Source organism: Excalfactoria chinensis, chromosome 2 (genome assembly GCF_039878825.1).
Source record: "Excalfactoria chinensis isolate bCotChi1 chromosome 2, bCotChi1.hap2, whole genome shotgun sequence".
NCBI classification, from domain to species: Eukaryota; Metazoa; Chordata; class Aves; order Galliformes; family Phasianidae; genus Excalfactoria; species Excalfactoria chinensis.
Window position 1 is genome coordinate 85,880,647 of NC_092826.1, and position 25,679 is coordinate 85,906,325.

Here is a 25,679-nt window from a genome sequence, read left to right on the forward strand (position 1 = left end):
GTGATGAAGTCAGAGGAAGGTAATTACATGTAAATAGTTTTTGGGATTAAAGCTACTAAATAGAATTCCACAGAAACATAAAAAAGAGTTTTATTTTTGAGCTAGATGCAGCCCAAGTTCAAATTCCTTAAGTTCATTTGACCAGGCACTGACAGGAAAATCTGATTGTGCTGTAGGAGACAGTTGAGCTGGTGTGTTGGTCAGTAGGTACTAAGCAATTGCTTGTATGCCTCTTGTTATATACCTATATGTATATGTATTTGTAAAAGCTATTTTCCTTTTCCTTTTTTCTGTCTTCAATAGTTTTTCCTCAACCCATGAGTTCTGTGGGTTTGGGTTTTTTTTTTTTTTTGCAATTCCTCCCTTATTCCACTGGGAAGGGAGGGAGTAAGCAAATGACCATGTGGTGCTGAGCTGCTGCTGGATGAGACCACAACACAGATTCAGCATGACTACTAGGCTCCAGAGTTTAGTAGTCCTTGGAAAGCTTTTTATGTTATCTTTTCAATATCTAACTTTCCTGTCTTTAGCCTGCTGTTTGCCACTACATTGCCGTCTGTACCCATAGATACCTATAGAATAGATGCATACAAGGAAACATGCGTATTTCTGTTTTATTTCCTTCTTTCCTCTTCGATGACTCATAAATAAACAGAAAAAAAACCATGAAGTTTTAACTGTGGTTTTCAGTCATTTGTACTTGAATTTTAGTTAAGTAATATCAGAAATATATATATATATAATATTTATTTATTTATTTATTTTTAGTTGAGGATTATAGTGCATTTACGAACCAGTCTGCTCAGATCTGGAAACAGTGCAAATGGCTGTAGGAATTATTGAATATTGTCCATCGCTTAGTCCATGAAAATGGATGTATGCATCAGAACATAAAAGTCTACCTCCTCTATAATTTAACACTTTATGAATGTAATGAAGCGGAGAAGTGAAAAATTGTCTGCAGTCGCATACTTTATTTTTAATGATCAATATGAAAGGGAAGTTGGCTTAGTAGTAAATAGGGGGACATAGGAGTCAAGCTGCATCAAGGAAATTTGTGGGAGGTTATTGTCAGTAAGCTTGAGCTAAAAGGAAGACAGAAAGTTTAGAGTCTAGAATAGTGCCTTAGAAGCTGAGAAAGAAGGACTTTATTGCCTTGTTTTCCTCTCATGTGTAGATGTGGAGAGGCCTGCTTTGATGCAGCTCTCATGCTTTTCTCCCCTTGAAGGTGAGCTGGGAACCATGCCTTTTCTCCATTTAAAAAACTTACAATTAATACTCTACATTTAAGGAATTGAAGTGGTTACTGTTATAGCAGCTCAAACTCTGTGTGAGTTTCTTAAACTCTAAAAATGGTAGAAACACTTTTAGGTGTTTTATATTTGTTGTGTTTTTTTTTTTTTTATTAATAGACCCAAGTTGAGTGAACTCAGTGTTCTAGAAAGACACCAATTATCACTGGTCAACCTCAGCTCTGTTATTAAAGCATCTTTGTCTTAATGTTCCCAAAGTTCCTACAACCCAGTCAAGTACTGTTTAGATTTAGGTGAACTAAGCATGTTGGACATCCTGTGACTTTTCTGGGAGTCTTTTTTCAGGTATATCTCCAGTAGCTCCATTTCACGCTGTTCTTTTTTATGAATTTTCAGCATTTCCTCAATAAGGAGCATTTTTATTTCATAACCAACCCAAAAAACAAAAGCAAAACTTCTAACTTTTGTGTTTTTTGTCATAAATTTTTATTGATATTTACTAAAGATACTTCAAAATCAGTTTATAGGCAATCAAAATGGAAACAAGTGAAGTAGCCTTCAGTAAGAAAAAGCCAGAATTGTGCTTTTTCTGAATTTTGTTGTTTTGTGTGGTTTTCTTTTTGTTGTTGGTTTTGTTTTTGTTTTTGTTTTTTTCCTAGGAAGTTTAGTGGAGATCTCCAGATTCCTCTTTAAAATACTTCCTTCATGATTATACATTAAATTAGTGTTAAGTAACTTTTAAACAATCATTCTGATTGCTCTCTTCAATTTATTATGGCATTTCTCTAAATCTTTGTTATGGTATTTTAAGCACTGTTGCTGTGCATAATTGTACAAGGATTGAAGTCACTGCAGGGTGGAAATGGAGTTTGCGTTGTACAGCCTGAGCCTTTCGTTTGAGTGTTTTTATTCCTTTGAAAATAAAACAGGTATTAATGGCGTTTAGATGGACAAGGTCCTCTAAAAGAGATCTTTTCTTTGACATATTAGATCTCTGAGAAATTCTACACTATCAAAAATGTCTTTATTAATATTACTTTTGTTAAAGTTGCTTGGTAATCTCAAAGAAACAAAGCTGATTGGGTGTATTAGGTATACTGTATTACTGTAATAGAATTGTGTATTAGAGAAGCAACCCTCCGTACTGAAGTCAGAATTCACCACTCTTCTTCAAATAGGGGTAACTTTTTTTTTTTTTACTCTTTAGTGGCCATAACTGAAACAGTGTTAATGACCTCACAGAAGTGGTAGTATTAGTCTGATACTTCTAATAAGTTGGAATTATGCAGCTGTCATAAATTTGTACCAGTAACTGAAATCACAGCTTCTATGACTGTGTCTGAACATTTCATAGAAAATAAAAATGTATAGAAAGAATATACACAATCAGAAATTACTAAATTGTCCTATAGTTTCCCAAAGTGCAGTTATTTAGCTGTCTATTTAGTTAACGGCATGCTGGAAACACAACCAGATCCTACCAGTCAGCTGGAAAACTGCTTTCACTGAAATGATTGCTAAAACAAAACAACAGGACAGACTGCAAGCAAAGAGTTATTGTCTTCTCTTTCCAGTTACCAACGTGGAATGCTCTGTCTTCCAGAGCTATTAATTAAGTTAACATAGATTTTGACATAACGAAACTCTGAACTTAGATGTGACTCCTCCCTGCATTCAAGTGCTGTTTTCTTTTTTTCCTTTTCCCGTGCCTGTCTCTATACAATGCAGCTGAGAGATTTCTGTTTAACATCTGCTGAAATCACTGAAAGCTCTTTCACTGATTTCAGTAGAAACTGGATTAAGCAGGTTTTGTCTTTGAACTTTGTTCTTAACAGAAAAAACCTCTTTCCCTTCGATTTGGCATTGAATGGTGTGCTACCTATTAATTTTCAACAATCAAGGCAATGAGCGTATTAGCATCAAAAGAGATAGAAAAATAACGTATGATTTGTCCTTAAACCGCCTTCCTTTAAATTCAGTCTGCTAAAAAGCAAGAGTGCAAGTAAACACTAGAATAGCAGACAAGCCTTGGCAGAATTGGAGCCTGATCTTCAAACTTTATATTCTAAAACATTATCGGTGTTTTATTGTTGAGAAATTAAAACAAATATGAATTGTTTACACATTCATCTGATGTTTATATATTATTATTTATTTTTTATGAATGATATATTCTTATAGTTGTAAATATATATGTTAATAATTTCCTGTGATATTTAGTATACTTGATTTGCATACAGTAGTCTTCATACTTACAGTTCCATTAATAAAGTGGTAATAGAATATGTACCTGCATGCAACTTTTTAAATCCGCAGTCTCTTTCCTTTTTTTCTAATACAGTTTATTTATTAATATTGCTTTTCAGAAAAAACAAAGAACAAAGGACCTTTCCCAACTGTTTCATTCATACAATCCATATGATCACAAGGTAAGGAAAAATATGCTATATACATTTGTTATTAAGAATATTCCAAATATTCATGGAAACTATGTTTATGCAAAAATAAGAGAAAATTGAAGGCATTAGTGCATTCATATTACTTAAATTATGCTGTCATATAAATGTTTCTTTCTTTCTTCAAGGCAAGCTTGAAAAGCTGCATTTCTGATTTCTGGAATCAGTAACTGGCTTTAACCTCTTAGAAGTATAAATTATAAATGGTCAATAAATTGTGCAAAGTGACCATTTGTGGTATCTGATTCCCTTATTTTTTTCCTCTCTATTCAGAAACTATGTTATTCCTTAATATGGTACTTGGACTGTTGTGTCAATTAGGCCTAGAGAGGCATGATACTAATGAATTATCTATTGATTCTGAAGCCATCATTGGAAGATGCTGTTTTGCTAACAGCCTCTTGGTTGCTTGGGAGAAAAGAAAAGGTAGTTGTTGTCACTATAATTTGATCCTTGTTTGTAAAGTCTGTGAACCCTGAAAGACTGGAACCATTGTTTGCTTCCCAAAGAATCTTGCGATGTTAAGTAAAAGAACTAAATCTGTCACAAGTTGATTTTGGAGTACCAGTAGATAGAGACAATAAAATCAGGTTGAAAGGCAGCCAGTTTTGTGGTGTCAGTGGTCATAATGCTTTTGTGTAGACATTATGAGAAAGAATGCATTAAGCAGTTTGAAAAGAGAGTTAAGAAAAGTTGTAAATATTTTGAGGGATTTTGTCCAATCTTGGATCCATCTGTGGGCGTACTTTTCTAGGCAAGTAAGCTAGATTCTTCAACAATTTGCCAGCAGTGTGACATCACTGTCTTTGCTTCTGTTTTGCAAAGCATGTGCCATTTTGCAAGTGTACATGTATAACAATACAGTGGAAAAAGGAGCTGAGTTTTATATTTGGGAGAAGAAGACAGTAGAAGAGTGTATGTGTGTTCATCTATCTGCATGTATGAACACATGTGAAGTGTGTGTATAGCTCTACAAACGTTTGTGAGAAATAAATACATTCTCTATATATCAGTGGATTAAATTCATCAGGCAGGCTGGTGTTATGAGAGTTCCAGAGTTACCACCTACTTCAGCATTTACAGTTTAAAAAAAAAAAAAAAAAAAAGAAAAAGAAAAGAAAAAGTTACCAAACAGTAGATATTCAGTAGATATTCAGCAATTTTATTAATTATGTATCATTTCAAGTGAAATCCATCTCTTTCAAGTATTTTTATAGATCATCTTTGATTGTCTGTGAGACCTGATAAAGCAAAAGTTAAGGACCTATGAAAATTGATGAACACGAAGCATAAAGGAAATTAGTGTGACGGGATTTTAAATGGGATTGTTATTTTTTTTGAGTTGAAGCTTTACTATATGTAACAGTAAGGAAATTAATATCTAATAAGGAGAGGCAACTGATGAACCAGAAGCTTTCATATTCTTCTCCATGTTGAAATTCTCCTGTGTCAAACACTTGTTATTCATAGAACAAGGAAATTCCATCATTCTTTTATTAGCACTTTTAATGGACCTTGGCCATTTGTAACTCCTGCTGCCTTCCTGCTCATATCCTTTGTGGCAATATATCAAAGTATCCTCAGATGATTTTGGCTTCAGTTGTGAAGACTTTTTCACTCTTTACAAATTAGTCATCAGGTAGTGTGGAAGTGAATATAAATGCTTGGATATAATTCCCTTTTGATCTTTGTTTTAGGACATATAATAAATTATTAAAAATAGCACAATTGTCTGATGGTTTTGACCATCATTGACATTCTTTTTCTGTTTCCAAAGTATATTCCACATATACATCTGAGAGTAAAAGGAAAAAAAGAACCAACAAAACAAGAATACAGGACTAATGGAATCATAAGAACAAAACAAAAAAATTCCTAGTTTTCTATTTGACAGGAAAGGTTTTCCTTCTGCTAACTGCTTCCTGTTTGTGGTGGTCTGACTCATTTCAGGCTTCTTGCTTTGTGCTGTTCATTTTCACCTTAGTTGCTCACTTCACAGTTTGTGCAGTCCAGGGAAGGGCAGCAGCAATCAACATTAACAGTAATCAACGTTAGTTGAAAATAACAGACATTTCAATTCTTGATGTGTTTTGCTGAAGTTCTGTTTATCTGATCAAGTGTCACACAAAGGATTTGAGTTTGGGGGGGTTGTTATTTTGTAGATTATTTTCAATAAGTGTCAGGAGGATATTTTCTTTTATGAAAGTATTGGCGATCCGGAATCACAATGTGAATTACTTGCATTACTGACTAACATTTTTCTTGGTTGGTTAAAAAGCCTTTTTTCTGAGTCCCTTTCTGGAGTAGAAAAGGGTTAAACTTAAGGATAAGTTATGGCTTGGTTATAGTAGTTAAAACAGGTGAAATAAAATGATTAGAATAGAACAGCCTACCAAGCGTTGATAGTATTTCATGCTTTTGTGAAGGGGTATCACATAGGAAAGAGGAAAACTAATCAGAAAAATGTTCATTCTTCCAAGTTCATGCTTCACTCACTAAAGCAGAAAATGATGTAGTGACTACACTAACCTTACATACCTTACTTTATGCTTGGTCAGAAGACTGATAGAGATAGCAGCTATTTCTTGAAATTCTTCTTCAGTATATATTTGCCTTTATGGTGCAAGTTGCTGTATTGTAAAAGACATTTTAAAGGTCTGTGGTTGTGCATTTCCAGGTGAAAAGCCAGGTCTTCTATCGAGAGGGAAAGCAAGGATTTCCTTTTCCTTCCATTCCCTCTGTGGAGTCTTGTCACATACCTAGCTGAGGCCTCAAGCAGCAAAGGGGCAGGATTGTTTAGTTCTTCCATGCCAAAGACATGGAAATGTGGGAGAAAATCTGTCCCTGCTGATAACAGAGGAAGAGTAGTTATGCTCCTGCATTATTTAGTTCATTAATGTGTGTGCTTTAGTTGCCTTTGTCATTGGTTCAATGAAATGATACGATAGCAATCCTCAAAAACTGCCTTTCAGTTGTATTCTTATTCAGAGGGATATGGTCCTGTTCTGTTTCACCTGGTGTCAGTTTTGTGTTCCAGAGGCTACAGGTCTTCCGAATACTGTGCCTTCAACGGAGCTCATTGTGGCTTCAGTCTGGAATGGGTGGAAAATGTCTTGAACTCTTGATGTAAAACATGTGAAAAGCTTTCTTTTCTTCTAAAATACATGCTTTCTAAAGCTAAATAATTATTTTGAAAATGCTGATATATATCTTGGTTATTAAAAATCATTCCAGGTAGATCTTTGGCATCTTTTCAGTCTTATTTCTTCAGGGTGTGTAATAACATTGTATTCTATTAGTAGGCAATGTCAGTCCTTACTCCGAAATACTTACTTTTTCCTGTGTTTATGTAGAGTAGAAATATCAACTTGCTTTCCTAAGAGTCAAGTTCTGACTGTTTAATTTCTCTAGTTACCAGTAGAACAGCTCTTCTGATAACATATGCAGTTTATCCTTCTATAGCACAGTCAGAAAGGTAAGACACAAATGAGACCCTCATGAAGTGTACCAACCGTGTTTTTTAGGGATTTAAATTTAAAAAAGAATTATGTGTGAGAAATGTTCTTTTCTACCTTTAGCTGTTATCTGGCACATTGTCAGATGGCTCGTTCAATGAGAAGTTGTTTGCACACAAGTAAGTCATTTCAACTGAGCCTTTCTTGTGTGTATTCTGAGAGCTTTCAACTGCACACCTCGAGGACTTTATTCTGTCTGCTGTGGGTGTTTAAATTCCATCCGATCTTCCAAATGGTGTTAGCCCTGTGAAACTTGGCCCTATTTTGATAGTAGGTTTTTTGAAGAGCTTAATATGAGCTTCAGGATCCAGTATGTGGAAAGCATCCAAATTCCACCATCAGAGACGCTAGTTCCTTTTTTCTTTCTGTTGGATGAGTAAGTATTCAGTCTAGCCCTGGGTTAGATGTTTAGAATGATAATCCTCAATTTCTGCTCTGCAGAACACTGTTTATACTCACAGAAAGCAGAATATAGCACTACTTCTGTTCGTTTTGTTGCTCTGCCCTCTTCAGAGGACAGTCCAGAGTAGAGACCTCAGGACACATCCATCTTTGCACTGTCATGCTTCTGCAGTGAAAAATCATCCCTGAATTATGCTTAAAACTCAGCTCTGGATTTGTTTCTTTTTGCAGTCTGAATCTGTTGCTCAGGAATGGGACATAAGCTCTGAAAAAATAAGGTTACGCAATAAATATAGTGCTAGTAGGCTATTATAGCATGCACAGTATCCAACCAAATAAGAAATAGTCCACGTCTGCATCATTTGAAAGGAGTTTTTTGAGAGAATTCTTTCCCTGCTAAAACTGCTCAGGATTAAAAAAAAAATTAAAATGACTGTTTCAGGAGATGAGCTCAAATAGATGCAATGCTAATTAAATAATTGTAAAATCTTAAAGCTTCACACTTTAAAATGTTCCATATTAATGTGTTACAGAAATGTTAAAACTGGAGCTAGAACTTCACAGACAATGCCTGTGTGATTGGCAAGTTATATGGACTATTGTATTGTGGCACACAATTAAGTGACAAAAAGCTCTCTCTCTCTCTCTCTCTCTCTCTCTCTCTCTCTCTTTTCTTCTTTTCTTTTTTCTCTTTTTTTCTTTCTTTTTTTCTTTTTTTTTTTTGGTGCTAGCTCTTAGCCTGAGGTGCACTTTGGGCTGGGGTGGGAGTGTAGAAATTATCATAACTGGCTCAAGGAAAATTATGCAAACCTCAATGGTAAGGTGCTACCAGCTGCTATCCTTTACAGATTTGCTGTGAGAATTGTTTTTAAGCAGTTGTCTCAGTAGTGCACTTAATCTTAATCCTGTTTCTAACAGAAAATAACTAACCTAATGTCAGCAGCCTTAAATCTGTTGTTGCGGGGCATCCTTTTCTTCTGCAGGGTTCTGTAGCTGCTCCAGAGAGCAATGGCGTTGGGAACCGGAGAAAATGACTTTGTCATGGTGTGTGGAAACAGGAGTGGGAGGTTAAGAGATGCTTCTGGGACTGATTTCCCTGCTTGTGAAGTCCTTCCTTTTGTTTTTCTTTTGTGTTTGGGGAAGCTGGACCCTATCTGCATTCTTCACAAAGAAGCAAAATTGAATTTCTGATGCTTGCTGAAAGTCACAAATCTAAATGCCTGATTCTTGGCTAACATTTTAATGGCAGGCATCGCTGTCTGCTCTTATGCTTTGTTAACTGAATCCTGAAGAGCTACTTCTGAAGATATGTCTGCACTGTGGTGTGACTTGATTACATGAGAGGATGTGTAAATGGAAATGTTGGAGAGCTTGTGGAGTTGCAAGTGTTGCTATGAGAGTTACTTATTGAAAGAAGCTAGTGAAAAATTTCAGCACTGTTGTGGTATTAAACATATTTGGCTGATGAGGTTTACTAGTTTCAGTAATCTTTGCTCTTATCTCTTTGATAATTCCTTATTTCCCAGGCTTTGCTGTCTTGTGTTTCTTTGTTGCTGACTATAGGTGACGTTTTACAGATAATAGTATCAGGAAGCTGTCTTTGTTTCATACAGATCAGCGTTAACATCACACCTGTGGTTGTTGCTGAGCAATGAGAGCACATTGGACCACTCAGTGAGGCAGAGCACTGAGTGCCGAGATGGTGTGGCAACAGAGGTGGGGTGAGACCAGAACAGTGTCTGAGTTAGGCCAGGAGTTATTCTGTACCGCAGGACACCAGGCAGAGGTCTGTAATGCAGACAGTTGGCTGCAGGCAGCTGCTGCTCAGGAACTGTGGTGGTGAGACCTTGTGGTGATGGTGACTGTCAGGCAGTGATATTGTTGCTGTGCATTTGGTGGCAAGTAATTGCACTGCAACTATGTATCTTGTTGCTGTTCCACTTGTGTTCCCATTTTCCTCTTCTGTTGTAGTAAATAGTTTTTATCTCAGACAAAACTCTATTTTGTTTCCAGTTCTATTCCTCATCCCAAGTGGGCGCAGGGGTTAGTGGGTGGGCAGCTGCGTGGTGCTGAGCTTCTTCTGGAGTAAACCTCAGCAGAAGTGCTACCAGCTGGCACGTTTCAGTAAGCCAGGTTTGGGTGCTTAAGAAGTATGGGGACCGGCAATTTCACAACTTACTAAACAACATGAACAGTTCTTGGCAGTTTTTCCTAAGGACAGTATTGTTTCTCGTATACCAGTTGTATGTTTTGTAAGATGGGCACTGGCAGTGGAAGTGTTGTGAATGTGCAGGTTTACTTTTAAGCAAGAGAGAAAGAAAGAAAGAAATTTTTGGGGGGGTAATGACTTGAGTACATGATTCTGAAAAATAAGAAAAGTCCTTTTGAACTACTTTCCATTTATTTGAGGATCAGCAGTGTACTAAATAATAAGGCAACTGTGAGTTTCCAGAGGCTGTGATATAAGCCGCAGTCTGAATTTCCTAAAGCAGGTATTTTGAGTTGTTCTTCTGTGAGATGAAAATACTTTCTAGATTATTGCTGAAAAGAAACAGAGCCTTTTGCTATCTCCTGCCTCGAGACAGACTTCAATTTTCATGTGATAGCTCAGATGTCAGATCCAACCACGTTTTATGGAAATATTCTTATTGTAACCTGCAGTTCTTCTCTTTTCCCTTCCCTCATGCTTAGAAGCACTTTTTGGAGGAGACTGCATGAAGCTGTTTTGTGCTCTTGATATGATGTAAGGCTTCAAAGAAGACTGCTGAAAGAGAATAGCATTTTCTATTTGGAAGAGTAGTGCAGTGGCCTGGTGCTAATGGCATACTTGAACATTACTTGATGATACTGAAGAAAATCTAATGGCCTGAAAAGCTGTTTCTTTTTGTTGTTGTTGTTGTTTCTGCGTATGTTTTTTGTTTTTTGTTTGTTTGTTTTTAACTTAACTCTCAGCTGCATTGAAGTTTATGCAATCTGTAACACAAAGAAAACTAATATATAGGCAGCTCAGAAATAGCTGTTTGAATACCAGGATTTTTATTAGGGGTTTGGGAGAAGAAACAAAAAAAGTAAGTGCAATGAAAGGGCTTACTTCTCTGTCGAGTGGGCTGTATCAAAAAAGATATATCTGCTCTGTCTTAATTCTGTAGCTGAAACATTGAGGTAAAAGACATGCAGTCTTGTCTGAAGTATATCATGCCTAATAAAAAACAAAACAACCAAAAAAAAAAAAAAAAAAAAAGCAGGTAGTGCATTTATGCTTAATACTGCAGTTAAAATTCTGTTCAGTGCTATTAACTTTTTCTGTAAGTCAGTGTTTAAAGCATCAAACCCATCTGGTGCTAACTGAATTGTTTGGGATTTTTACCTCAGTAAATTCACATTTTCATTTGAAAGTTAAGATAATGCTTTGTGATGAGGCATAGACTTAGATATTTAATAAGATACCCCAGGTATTACTGAAATATTTTTTAATAATGATCTTTAGAACAGTGGATGTTTGCACACTGATGAAATCCTCCCCATTCACTCCCATGTAACATTCTGGAAAATGAGGGAAAGAGTGAAAGATAAAGGTAAAAGTGATCACAGGAAAAAGAAACAAACCAACAACAATGTCTTTAAAAATTGTGACAGAAGTAAAATAATGTTTCAAAAGTTTCTCATATGAATTGCAGTTTGATTAGAGCAGTTAAATAGTGAAAACAAGTTCGGCACACATCATTTTGCACAGCACAGAAGTAAAGTCTTTCTCCATATGGCTGTGACTGTATCCAAGATATAGTCTTACTTTTTGGGCAATTGGTTAGATCAAAATGACATTGACAAGTAGGACAGAGTGTGAAGAATAGCAACAGAACTAATTATTTGGGGTTTGTTATCCTGTGTGGGGAAAAAAAAAAAAAAAAAAAAAAAAAAAAAAAAAAAAAATACAGCTTTCATCTGAGACATTTGCATGAGATACATAGCACATATATTTTTTCAATGGAATCATGAAAATGATGTCATTTACTTCACAGTTTTTCTTCCTGATAAAATATGCAAATGCTAGTATAGCAGATTGCCTAAAATAAGTATTTTTCTACCTCTAAAAATACTGAATTACAAAAGTGATGGACAAGGTTTATAGGGACATCAAGTATCTGTCATATCAACTCGGAACAAGTGACTTGGGGCACATTAATCCTCTTGTTGCTTTGCAAAGAAAGGCATTGACTTTCTCTGCATGTCTCTTTCACCTGTATAGCTTGTCCATCATAACTGTGATACTGACACAAAAGTATGGAAGAGAAAGGTGTTTCTAGTTTTCTGAAATTAGTTCCTGTAAAGCCTTGAAATCACAAAAAGTAAACAGACAAAGCCACATTAATTTTTTTTTTCCAGACTCTGATCTTTCTTTGGCAGCATGGTGGAGTTTATAACTAATGGTGTGTGGCCATTTGAAGTTCAGACCAAGTTCAGGTATCATTCCTTCCCAACATCCCCTTTGACTTATTTCTCTATTCCTGTGCAGTGTGCTGTGGATTAGATTTCTCAACTGTAAGACAAGGGAGAATGGTTTAAACTAAAAAAGAGGAGATTTAGATTAGATGTCAGGGGTAAATTTTTCGCTCAGAGTGGTGAGGCACTGCAACAGGGTGCCCAGAGAGGTGCCATCCATGGAAGTATTCAAGGCCAGGCTTGGTGAGGCCCTGGGTAGCCTGATCGAGGGGGTGGCAGCCCTTCCCACAGCAGGAGGTTGGAACTAGATGGTCTTTAAGATCCCTTTCAACCCAAGCCATTCTATGATTCTATTAATTATCTTCTACTTTTTTTCATTTTCCCTCCTCCTTCTTTCTTTGTTCTGCTACCTCTGATTTCCCTAAAAAAAATCTTTTTCTTCCATGCACCTTTTTTTTTTTTTTTTTTTCTGATTTCTTCCTACCTGTTTTTGTTTAATATCTTCTTGAGGTTTTAATGTTCTATTTTCCCTCCATTTTCTTTATATAACTTGCCCTTCCATTTATATCAGCTGCCCTTCCATTACTGGTTTTTGTTGGAGGTGTTTTTTTCTTAATATGGAATCCAGTATTTCTACAGATGTACTTTATGATAGCATTAAAATGAATGGTGGAATCAGTGTCACTTTTTGGGGAGGAAGTGCAGTATGCGTTGTTCTTATGACCAAGCTCTTCCAAGCTTGTTTGTTTTTAATTAACTAATATGTGGAGGCTCAAATTTGGGAACTTCCCTAATGAGTGTAATAAGTGACTTTATCTTCTGTCCGCCAACTTTTTGATAGAGGCAAAAATCAGTTTTGCTTGCATAATTATTGTGGACTTTCTGGGTACTTGGCATGTTACTTAAAGTTGAAAGTGTTACCCAGGCTGGTGTCAATGTTTTTATTTGGGATGTAATTAGTGTTTCTTGCATGGAGTGAGCATATTATGTTTACTTGTCTTTTTTATTGCTCCTATTTAACAACTTTTTTTGTTTCTTTTTTTTCTTTTGTTTTTTAAATCACTGATGTAAAGCAATGAGGCTGGCATATATTCACTGGCTTTGTGTCTGATGACAAAAAGTATGGAAATGTGGATCTGCTTATTCCTTCTTAATGTTCTTCTGCAAAGATTTGCATACAACCCTCAAAAAGTTTGAGCTGAAATTGATTTCAAGGGTCAGCCAAAAATAGTCTGATTTCAAGTAAGTAAGAGAAGGATGAGATCACGTTTTTCACAATCTGTAAAAACTCATTTGTGTTTTTTTGAACTAGAAGATTTGTCTTTACTATATTCCTGTTAACAAAGAGAGTGAAGAAAAGTTAGTTAACATGTGGTGAAAAAAGGTGAATTCAGGTAAAATGGGCCATGTTGAAGTATAAATTGAATTTGAGCTTTAGGTTGTTCTATGCAGGGATCTTGTTCCAGTGCTGTCTCATAGCACAGCTAGTACACAGTTGCAGCATAAGAACAAACATCTTCTTTTCAAAGATAGCTGAAGGAGATGTTTGCAGAATATTCTTGGAAGCCATGTGGATTTTGTGTAGTAAATCTTTGTCACTGTCACTTGAATCAAAACATCATTTTTAGCTACCTGGAAAATTTAGGGTTCATACAAAGATGCTTTCGAAAGTCTTGTGCTTGGTCTGACTGTATGTTGGCTCGTGATCATAGGAGAGTGTGTTCAAGCATAACTAGAGAAACATCCTACATTTTTTACCTGTTGCTCTTCCGTTTTGAGAGTACTTAAATATTCTTGTGAGTCAGTATGCACACTTACAGTAAAACTGACAAGTTTCAGTTAAATTATCTGGGTGCAAATATATACTCTGTGTAAATTAAGGTAGGATTTTAAGACCTTCAAACCTCATTCAAAAGTTGATAGTCATTAGACTTCGATCTAATTCTACATTGTAGATAAACAATGGAGGTTTAGATCTCAGATAAGGACAGAAGAAAATATCTAGAATGTGTGGCTCAATGTTAGCTGTGCTGAGCTTCAGTGTATCAGGAGAGATCAGAGATGGTAGGAAGACAAGTACAGACCTAGAATTTGTTATAAATGCAGGTTAACAAAACGTGTTTTGTTTTGTAAATATGAAGTGCTCTTCTTATTGATTTTCCTCTTATTTATGAATGTAGTTTTCATCCAAAAATTATATCTATCCAAAGATATATACAATACACTATTCATTCTTACATTCATTTTTGGAAATGACAATGGAAATTGTATGGAATTGTATGGAAATTGTATGGACAATGGAAATGCATACCATTGGTATGCATGGCAGCCTTTTTCTTCAGAATTTACTTAATTATTGTAAATTTCTGGGAGGTTCCAACTTCAAAAATTATCTTCCCAAGAAGGTGCGGTTTTGTCCTGTGATTCTGCAGAGACTGGTTCTGAAGTCTAAAAGACATGGAGCCAGTGGCAGGTTTAAGGTTTGGTATCTCATGATGCATCAAGATAAAAGTGGGGCATTTTATCTCCTTAAAGAAACAGGCCTTTTGCAATTTTTTCATATTAAATGTGTCATTTTTTAGTTTCACTTTAAAATTTGATGTCTTAGTGTCATTTAGATGGTATTTTAATTTAAGTAAATGCTGCTTTATTTTGACTTTTGAGGTTTTTAAATATATTAGGCTTAATTTTCCTTTCACGCTTTCTTCATACAATCCTGATAGATCTAGCCATATGGCTTTACTTAAAAAAATAAATAGATGAAAGTAGTTGCCAAAGGTCATTAGAACACTCAGTTTTTTTTCTAAAATACATAGCTTGTTCCAAAAGTAATACCTTCTACTTGTTTCCATGGGAAGTCGAACAGATATAAAGATACTGTTTGATAGAGAACATTCTCAGCTACAAAATACTATTTTTCCACATAGTCACCACTGTTAGCTATGCATTTTTGCCAACAATGCAAAAGAGCCTGCATTCCATGCTCAGAAAAATCTGCACCAGTGGAGCTTGCTGTCACTGTTACTGTCACTGTCACCACTGCTGAAATGCACCACCCACCACCTCACTGTGCTTACATCCACTGTTTGGTTTCTGTCGACAATAAGCAAGCATCAGTGAATGTCAATGGTTGCCTTTTTTTTTCTGCATGGAAGAATTCAGTGACACACTTTTGCTTCATACATGCCTCCGTGTCAGATGTCATTCTGAGTGCTCTTCTGCTGCCATCTGTCAAGCAGCAACAAAATGTAACAATATTGGTGGAAAGGTTCAACCTCTACTGTCATATCAGCACCACCTGCCTCTGATATTGTGGACCAACATCATAGACTACGAGGCGTTACTTTCAGAGCAGCCCCTCTAGATTTCAAAGAAATTTGACACGGGTAGTACGCATAGGAGAGCTGTCGTGATGAAACACTGAGGGTGCAAATACAGTCATTCTAAGAAATCCTTTAAGTCTTTATTTCATTCCATCATTCCTTTTCCAGGAAAGAATATTGGTGTTCTTATTGCTGTTCTTTTCCATGTCTCCTCTAGTAGTCCATCCATCCTTCATTGTTGTTTACTGGAAGAGTAGGAGGTCATCAGGAATAGCCAGCATGGATTCACCAAGGGAAAATCATGTTCAACCAAGCTCATAGCCCAGCTGGGTAGGTGGGAGGAGAGCAATGGATGTCATATACTGTCACATCCACTTTGGCATTTGATACTGTCTGCCACGACATCCTGATAATGAAGATGAGAAAATTTGGTAGAGATGAGTGGACAGTGAGGTGGGTTAAGAACTGGATGACTGGCTGAGCTCAGAGGGTGGTGATTGGTGGTGGATCTGGTTGGGGACCTGTGACTAGGGGCATTCCGCTGGGGTCAGTGCAGGGTCTGGTCTTGTTCAGGATCTTCACTGACGACCTTGATGAGGGAATAGTGCCCAGTGTCAGTAAGTATACTGATGATACAAAGCTGGCAGGAGTGGCTGACACACTGGAAAGCTGTGCTGCCATTCCATGAGACCTGGACAGACTGGAGAGCTGAGCAGCAAGAAACCAGATGAGGTTTAACAAAAACAAGTGTAGAGTCTTGCACTTGGGAAGGAACAACCACAGGTTTCAGTACAGGTTGGGACATGACCTGCTGGAGATGAGCTCTGTGGAGAAGGACCTGGGAGTCCTGGTAGAGAACAGGTAGGCCATTAGCCAGCAGCATGCCCTGATGCTCAAGAAGGCCAATGGGATCGTGGGGTGTATTAAAAGGAGCATGGCCAGCAGGTCAAGGGAGGTGATCTTCCCCCTGTGCTCTGCCCTGGTCAGGCCTCAGCTGGAGTACTGTATACAGCTGTGGGATCCCCAGTACAAAAAAAAACAGGGATCTCTTGGAAAGAGTCCAGTGGAGGGCCACAAAGATGAATTGAAGCCTGGAGCATCTCCCCTGTGAGAAATGGCTGAGTGACCTGGGTCTGTTCAGCTTTGAGAAGAAAAAGACTCAGAGGCGATCTCATCAATGTCTACATATATCTTAAAGGTGGGAGTCAAAGGGACATGGCTAACCTGTTTTCAGCAGCTTGCGGGGACAGGACAAGGGGAAACAGCTATAAATTTAAGCATAGGAAGTTCTGCACCAACATGCAAAGGAAATTCTTCACAGTGAGGGTTATGAAGCACTGAAACAGACTGCCCAGAGAGGTTGTGAATTCTCCTTCTATGAGGATATTCAAGACCTGCCTGGACACCTACCTGTCCAGCCTGCTTTAGGGAGCCTGCTCTGCAGGGGGGTTGGACTCAATGATCTACAGAGGTCCCTTCCAACCCATACAGTTCTGTGATTCTGTGATCATTTATGAGGTGCATGTATGGGAAGTTGTACTCTTTTATGCCTTTTATTTTGCAAACACTTATTATTTAAAAGGCCTTCTTGCTACACAGCCTTACAAGACATACTGTTCTACTGTTCTATGTTGCAGATCCCAGCCTTGTTTTCCATAGAACATCTACAGAAAATGCCTAGTATAGAACTAAAAATATGAACCATTTGTAAGCACTGTGCTGGAACTGCTATTAAACACCAATTCACATGGCAGACAGACGGTGGCAGCTTCCGTGTTAATGCATGGCACAATTCCATATTAAATCAAATGTCAAGTGGACATTTTGACAGATACTGTCATCAGCGCAAACATTATTAAAGAGTTTGCTTTTAATTTTTTACTGAAAACACATACATTTGCCTCTCAGTGTCTTCTCAGTCAGAGCCTGCAGCAGTGAGTACTACTTCTCCAGGTTTTGCCTAACAAAGCCTGCTCTGTTTCTGTCCATTCCTCAGGGCACTGACACTATGTTTATGGCTTCCTCTGCATGCTATGTGTTAGGGTCTGTGACCACAAATTCCATTTGTGAGCACATCATTGTGGATAGCACTCGGTGGTCTTTTCACTTTGATTGATGCTTCTGGTTTTGCACCATCTGGCTTTTGATAGCCTACATTAATCATGTCCTGAACTAAGAATATTTATTAAGATTTTTTTTAATAAGTACATATATGTGGAAAAGTGTATTTATGTGTTTGTGTGTTTAATTCCTGTAGGTTCCTGTCGTACAAACGAGCAAATGGGCAGATTGCAGTTTTACTTCTACTGTTTTTACTGTTTTATTATGCTTTCTATTGTCTATTTATAATTGTTTTCTTATGTTGACACTGCTTTCTTTTAGGAACAATGGACTTTACTAAACAATGCTTGCATATCTACCACTTGAAGTAAATCTTAACATTTCTCCTTCCAGTGCTTTGGTGCTGAATTACAATCCCTCACTTCCTTATTAAACATAGCTTGAGAAAAATAGTTTCTGAAAGAGAATGTCATCAGGTTTTAAATTTTGTAGGTGTCAAACATTTTTAAATTGTTGTATTTAAGTTTATATGTTGGGAAAATTTAAGACTCTAAATAATACATGCGGTATACAAAAGGCAGTGATCTGCCCTATTGAAGGCTTCTGACTAAATCTGACATTCTGGTACAGAAGAACTCTGTGTATAGCTCATCAGGGAGGTGGACTAGCAGGAGGAGCAGTGTTTGTCTATAACCCCATCCACTAAAACAGCACTTCTTGTACTAATTTTAATTTGGCCAGGCTTGATCTACTCTTTAGAGTAGATGAGATTCATTTTGAGTTATCTGGCATTATTTCTTTATAATTCAAAACTGTACTTACAGTTCAAAACTAATGATGCTCAGGACAGGTGTTTGACATACGCCAACAAGAAACAGTACTTAGGAAATCATTAGGAAAATCAGAATTTCTTAGATATTTCAGAAAATTCAGGGATAAAGATGTAAGTCATAGCACTGCATTGGTGCTGCAGCACCTTTATCTCAAATTTGATTCCAGTTTTTCTGTAAAACTGTCCTTTTTCTATTGTCTTCATTTAACACACTCATGTTTCCTTGTAAGCTTGTTTTAAAGACCTGTTTGTTTACAGTTTCACATCTTTCTAAAATAGACATCTATGATTGAGAAAATCTTAATTCACTTATAATTCATATTAAATTTACTATAAATGCTAGCAATTAGGATAAATAAAACCTGCTCAACCATAATTATAAAAGCACCATCTTCATTTGTGTGCTATGGAGAATTGAACAAAAACAAAAACCTTCATGGCTATAATACCATTTTGTTAGTGTTCAATGTTAAAGTCAATTCTCTCTAAAATTAACATCTGATCTTGAAGAATTTTGCTCTGTGCCTCTTGGATACAGAATTCCACCCCCTATTTTGCCTGAATCATTGTAATAGCAGTTTACCTCAGAGACATGATAGAACTTAAAAAGGCAAAGTCTTGCCAATAGGCACAGTCAGTAGCACGTCCCTGTTGGTTCTTCATAGAATCCTGATTTCCCAGGCTACGTAGAGGCCCTCAGTGAGCATACTGCTCTCTCTCATTATCAGGCTTCTAACTTTGAGTAACAGCATCACCATTCTGATTTGTGGAAGCTGGAGCAAACTGGTACCTTGTTGGTAGCAAATCTCTGGAGAAAAATGGAAGTTTCATTTAATGGCATTCTGCTAAAAATCTGAGTACTGTAAGATGTGATCAGGCCATATTCACTACTGTGTTATGCTTGAAAGCATGGAATAAAAGGTAAAATATATTTGCAAGTATCGTCCTGAAAACTGAAAGAAATCATTGATAATCATGATTTAAACATTAAGACGAAGTACCAAGTGGTAAATTCAAGGCCTGCAGGATGGATAGCATATCCCTAAAAAGTGAAACATTTATATCACGGGACTGCTTTCATATTTTTCCAAAGATATATACTTGTCAGCTTAAGAAGATTGCCCACAACAATTTGTTATCCCTAGATATACAGTCTTTTGTGTTTTCATCTTATGACTTTCAATAAGCAGTTCCATATGAAGGAACCGTTAACATATTTTCTGAAATGCAAGCTCTGCCTGTTCTTTCCAAGTGAAAAATTCCTGTCAGTCATACCTTAGTCCATGTAGATTTAGTGACTCAGCATCTTGGCATCAGTGTCAACCAGTTAGTTCTGTAGAAATATGGCTTGCACTGTGGCAGTGATGCTGTATGATATCACTGCTGATATCATACATACAGCTTGATTCTGTTTTGACATGGAGAAGAGATGAGTCATATTTTTACTTCTTTTTAAAATCTTACTGCATTTTTTATGTTGAAAGATTTAAGAAGTAAATACTTCTAAATTTGTTAAAATTTTCCTATTTCTACATATCTAGTCTATTCCTTATGAAGTTTCCCAATAAAGTGAAGACCTACAAATGGGACGATAAAACCTTTTACTAGAGTCCTTTCCAGCACAATTTAATACTCTGTTGTATGTTTCTGATTATTCGTGACACAGTATCAAAGGGTAATCTTGATTTATTGCCAGGTTTGGGCATTTTGAAAACAGATATAATTGGTAGTTATTTTTAAAAAATGAATTATTTATATGTGAAAATATACTGAATTTGGTATGAATAATAATGTAGAAGAGTAAATACAAATATTTTTAAAAAATCTTTAGAAGGGTCCTTTCTTCAGAGAGATTACGTACAAGTTCTTGGTGCTTTTAAATTCCATTATAAACACAGTTTTTTAGTGATTTCTTTTAATGTGAGTTGCATAGCTTTAAGAGGAGAGGGAAGAACTTGATGCAAGTATATTCTATGGAGACATAACATTTGTTTTACTGGTTGCAACTCTGCATACCATGCAAGATCAGCATGTCTGGTGAGAAACTGAGCCTGGATGTCAAAGCATTTTTGGAAGCAGGGAAAGTGAAAGAACTTCCTTTAAAACCTTTGTCATTCTTCATATCTGAGTTGGTGTGTTTTTTCATTCTCTATTTGCATACAGCTTACTGAGAACTTACTGCCCACAGCAAGGAAAATCTAGAGCCAATGAGAAAAGAACATTAACTACTATTGAATATTTTCGTGTGAATTTTGGTGGTGGTGGTGATTTTTGAGGAGCAATCTCTTCTTTCAGAATCTTGCCAAAATCCTAGTTCCACTGAAATATTTAAAATAAGTTAATCAGCCATTTTTTCCTTCTTGAGAGTAGGATAGCTTTTGACGTCTAAGATGAGGCCTACAAAGTATCTGGAAAGGAAAATCCCTAACACCTTTTTTTTTTTTTTTTTTTCCTTGAGGAAGGTGAATTTGCACTGCATAGGAAGAGTATCAGAAGAGTGAATGTATGATTAAGTCTTGGCTGACGTGTTTTTGTGCCTAAGTCAAGTATCAGTCAGAAGTCATTGTTCTGCTGTATTTCCTTAGTAGTGAGCAACAAAGTGACAAGTCAGGCACCATCTGCATCGTGAACCCTGCCGTTCTGTTGTTGCCTGAATATGATGAATTTTACCTTACTTTTCTGAGAAAATAAAAATAGTAATTAATCTGCAGTCCAAAAGCTGGGAAAGTTCCAAATGTGACTCTGTTAGTAGTGCTATCCCTTGTCTCTGAGGGTGTATATGTGGGCTTACACCTAAGCATATGTGTATAAATATTACAGATCTATTGCTACGTATGTTGTGGTATGCTACAAATACGAGTCTGTATACAAACATACCATATAACTAAAATGTCTTTTTAACAATTGCAATAATCTTTATTCAGAATGTAGTTTACAGTTGATGACTTCAAAGGTATTATAATGTTTAGGGGCATGGGGTTTTCAATTTGGTTCTATTTGGACTTTATTTCAGTATTTCAGCTTCTCTCTGATTTTGGTACATTGTGGATTTCAGGTATTTTTATTTAATTTCAGAATGGTCAGATTTGAAGTTAGTAGCGAATTTTTCAAATTTATCCTTTTTTTTTCTTTCATGGGAACAAAATTCATTAGGGTAGAATTCTTTTTTTCCAAAATACACAGTGAAGTTGTTTATTTCTTGCTGGCTTGCTGTGGCTCTCTCCACTTTTGAACATTTTCCTCATGCTCATTTTTGTTACCATTCAGTTATACTTGTGATCTCAGACCCGAGATATTATGTGCACTTCTCTGACATTCTAATACACAGGACAGCAACATAACTACCAGACTACAAGGTGGTTCTGCTCAGTGCTCTGTCTTTGGAAGACTCTAATGATTAGGCAATTGAAATTGTAACCAAAATGCAGGTGTCTCTACAAAAACTTGAACCACCTGCTTCAATTCTAATTCTAGCAGTTTATAAAGTCTACATGTTCATAGTTTTGTGCTAGAAATGCAGTCTTCTACATTAATTAAAAATCACATTGTAAGTAGGTTGCTCTGAAAGTAGTGCCTCTTATTTATTTCCATGGAAACTACAGCAGATACAAAAGAGCACAATAGCACTGTTTGATAGAGTAAATTCTCCGCTATGTTACAATATTTTGCAACAGACACCATCATTAGCTGTGAGTTTTCTTCAGCGATAAATAAAAGCCTACATGCTTTACTCATAAAAATGTGAACCAGCAGGGGTGACCTGCTTTCATCACTGCTGAAGCACACTGGCCATTTCCTCACTGTGCTCACATCCACTGTTTGGTCTCCAAAAATGTACATCAAGTGTTAATGAATGTCAATGAGTGCCATTTTTTTCACATGGAGGAATTCAGGGATACTCCTTTTCTTCATCCTCAATCCCATGTCAGACACCATTTTGTCAGACTACCTCTCTGCTTCCAGCTGTTGCATTGCAACAAAATGTAATGGAATATTGAAGAAAAGGCTCAACCCCTACTGCTATACTGCCAACATCAGCCTCTGATGTTGGAGGCCAATATAATAAAATAGGAGGCATTACTTCCAGAGCAGTCTTTGTATCTTCAGAGAGGGTGGACCTTACATGAAAGACGTAATTTTTTTCAATGCTTTATTTTAAGAAAATGATATCTACACAAAACTATTTGCAGGGAGCATGCATAATGAAAGTACAGTGCATAAAGCCATGAATACCAATTATATGGTGCTTGATTTTACATGCCAAATGACAGGAAGCTGTAACTAAAAATTGTGAACTCAAGATATTAGATTATTAGATAAACTAGATACCCTACATATTAAGCAAAGAAAGCTTTTATAATACCTAAGTATGCAGGTTTTACAACATTTAGACAAGATTATTACCTTTTTTAGTCACTTAGAATTTTTAGTGGAAATTTTGTGAGTACCTTTTCACCTTTAAAGTGCCACCTCACATTAATACATAGTTTTTCTTAAGTGCAATAAGTCTGTCCTGGTTTTATGATTTCTGTTATCGATAATCCACATCATAACATTCTATAGTGCACTGAGAGTTAAAGAGTTAATGCTTCAGTTCAGTGTACTGTAGATAGTTCCAAGTATCTTTCACAGAAGGGAAGAATTATGTCTCTTGAAAGACTTCACTGTTCTGCTTCCATTTTCCATTCAGAAGGAAAAGTAAAACTTTTTGGGAGTAACAAGACTGCCCTTCTTGTTTCTGTTCGTCCCTGCAGTGTATGCTCCCTAGCCTTCTTGCCTTCAGCATTAGAGTAAAGCCTTCAGTTTTTAGTCACCCTCTCACTTATTGGATTTATATGCATTGATGCCAAAGATGTTGTATTATATTGTTATCTCACATTCCGCTATCATACATAGTAAATTAGTTTTCTTCTTTAGTTGATTTTTTGTTTTTAGGCCCATTTCCTTACCTTTCCCTTTCTCCCTACTGCACTCCCCAGGGTTGGGTCCATGGGACACCCCACCCCATTGGTGATGGAACCAGGCTGAACTGGGCCAGAACCATGACAAAGTCCTTTACTGTTTCTGAAAAATTGGGAATAGTTTCTTAAGAATTTCATTCAGGAGTTGTTGGGAAAGCAGTCTGCTTTGGAGGACAGAAAGTACATTTTCAGTTACTATTTACCTGCTGTGCTCTCTTAGTTGTGTGTTTACAAGAGACAGGGTTTCCTGCAGGGCAGGCGTGATAAAGAGGGAAAGATGATACAAGGTTCTTTCTGGGTCTCCATAGAAAGGTCTGACAACAAATGGCTTCATGAAAATAGCCGATTTAATAAGATAAAATGAAAGGAGCAATGCAGATAGTGAGTAAATCTTGCATCTTGCCCAGGCTGGATGGAATTCTGGGCAGGTCCCATCCAGGTGGGAGGTGTCTTGCCCATGACAAGAGGTTAGGAACCAGATGGTGTTTGAAGTCCTTTTCAGTCCAAACCATTTTATGATTCTATGGTCTCATCAGATGTTGAAAATTTTGCTTTCATTCAGCATCGTATTTCGCACAATACGCTGCACATCACATTCACATAGAGATTCCTTCTGGAGTCTCTAAGGGAGGGAAGAAAAATTACTCCTGTCTTTTACCTTCTGCTTGAGAAACACACAGAAATGTCTTGCCACTATTTCATTTAAAGTATTCTACAAACTAGAACACAGCTTGTACATGTGTTATATTAAACGCTTTCTCTACTCTCAGTGAAGTATTCCAGGTAGGGGAACCCTGGAAAAAAGTGCTAGTGATAAAGGAAGCAATGCTGCAAATACAGTCAGATTTAAAGAAACAAACAGATAAAATATGGTTGTATTTAATAATAAACACATTAAAAAAAAAAAAAAAAAAAAAAAAAAAAAACACCTTTTAGTATCTGACCCCTCTCCTCAAAAAGTGGCATGGATGAGGACAGATGGGATGTATAAAACCCTCTTAAGGAAGTGCAACTCATATAAGCATTGTCTATGAATGCCAAGATGAATGTGACTTCTGATGTAGCTCAATAAACTTTATGTATATTTGAAAACCAGCTAGTGAGGAAAAAGATGCTTAAAAGAGACAAAACAATCCTACCACACAATGTCTGCTTCATTTGGAGAAAAGACATTAATATAGTTTGTCACATAACACTGAAAAGTGTGTGATGAATGTAGCAACTTCATTGTTACTTCATCTAAAAGTAACACAACGTATAATTAGTTGTCTGCTTCTGCTTAATCCTAAATCCAAAAAAGATTACATACTTACCGAATCTTTGTCTCTCTACCTGTTTTTCAGTTCAGACACTCACCGAGCATCTTTCAGTTGTTCCAAATTATATCCTCCCATGTTTACATGCATCAGGCCTCTGCAAAACAGTAGAAAACAGGTAACACTTGCCTGACATGCTACTTTTAGGTAGTTCTAGCACCAGAAATGCCTGGTGTTGTTCACTGGCCTTCTTTATGCTCATGCAGAAAACATATGAGCACGGCACAGCCCTGGCTGTTTTTGCAAATGCTGTATCATGGAACAACTGATCTACTCAAACCATGTATGAAATGTCAAATATGTGGGTCAAAGCATTCATTCTGAGTTAGATCGCAGTTGTTTGAAAACCTCAAATGCCACTGTGGGGTTGCAGGTTGCTATAGAGGACACATAACAGTAGCCACAAAATTTCCTGAGCATGGTAGATCTGCTGCACACATCACAGGAAGAAAATCTTAGATGGAGAATATGGGAAAGTCCCTCAAAGCCAATGATGTCTGTGCCCGAATAACTAGAGTTACATCAGCACCATTCTGATCCAAATGTGCTTTCTACCATTCCGAAAAGCAATCTGGACAGGATCTAGCCTGACTTGAAAGTTCATAGAGGCAGGGCAGTATTGCTTATAGGAGAAATTGCTACTCTTAGGAAAACCAGGCAACCTCTAAGAATATTTAAAGTTCATCTGTTTTCTTTTTTTTCCAAGTATTCCGGCTAATCATACTTTAATAAATAAAATAAAATTTAAGATTTCTACCTCTTTTATCATTTCATGAGGTATCAAAGTACTGCATGTACCATCTACTTCAGATTTTGCTTGTTTCTTTCTTATTTTTAAACAGAGATATCATTAGCTTATGCATTTCTGGCTGACAAGGCAAAGAAAGTGGTGTGAAAGTTGTGAAGATCTGAGGTTGTACAATGGGTCAGGCAATTAAGATAAAGGTGACAGTCAGGAAAAAATATAGAATCAAGTGGAAACAAGCTCTAAGAAAAGGATGTGTGTTAAGTTGGTATTTTATCAAATGAATAATATTTATTTGATTAGTATTATGTTTTATAGATGTAACTGTTTTTTGTCTGAATACAGACAGCTTTAGGTCTCATCATGTGGAACATC

At 36.6% G+C, this 25,679-nt stretch overlaps 1 protein-coding gene across 2 annotated transcripts in view; it reads left to right on the forward strand.

The window, feature by feature from the left end:
• Window positions 1-25,679, forward strand: part of CDKAL1 (CDKAL1 threonylcarbamoyladenosine tRNA methylthiotransferase) — a 344,063-nt gene that overhangs the window by 256,434 nt on the left and 61,950 nt on the right. For both annotated transcript variants that reach the window (XM_072328453.1, XM_072328454.1), the window contains exon 13: window positions 3,620-3,682. In XM_072328453.1, coding sequence (XP_072184554.1) covers window positions 3,620-3,682 — 63 coding nt within the window. The remainder of the gene's footprint in view (window positions 1-3,619; window positions 3,683-25,679) is intronic.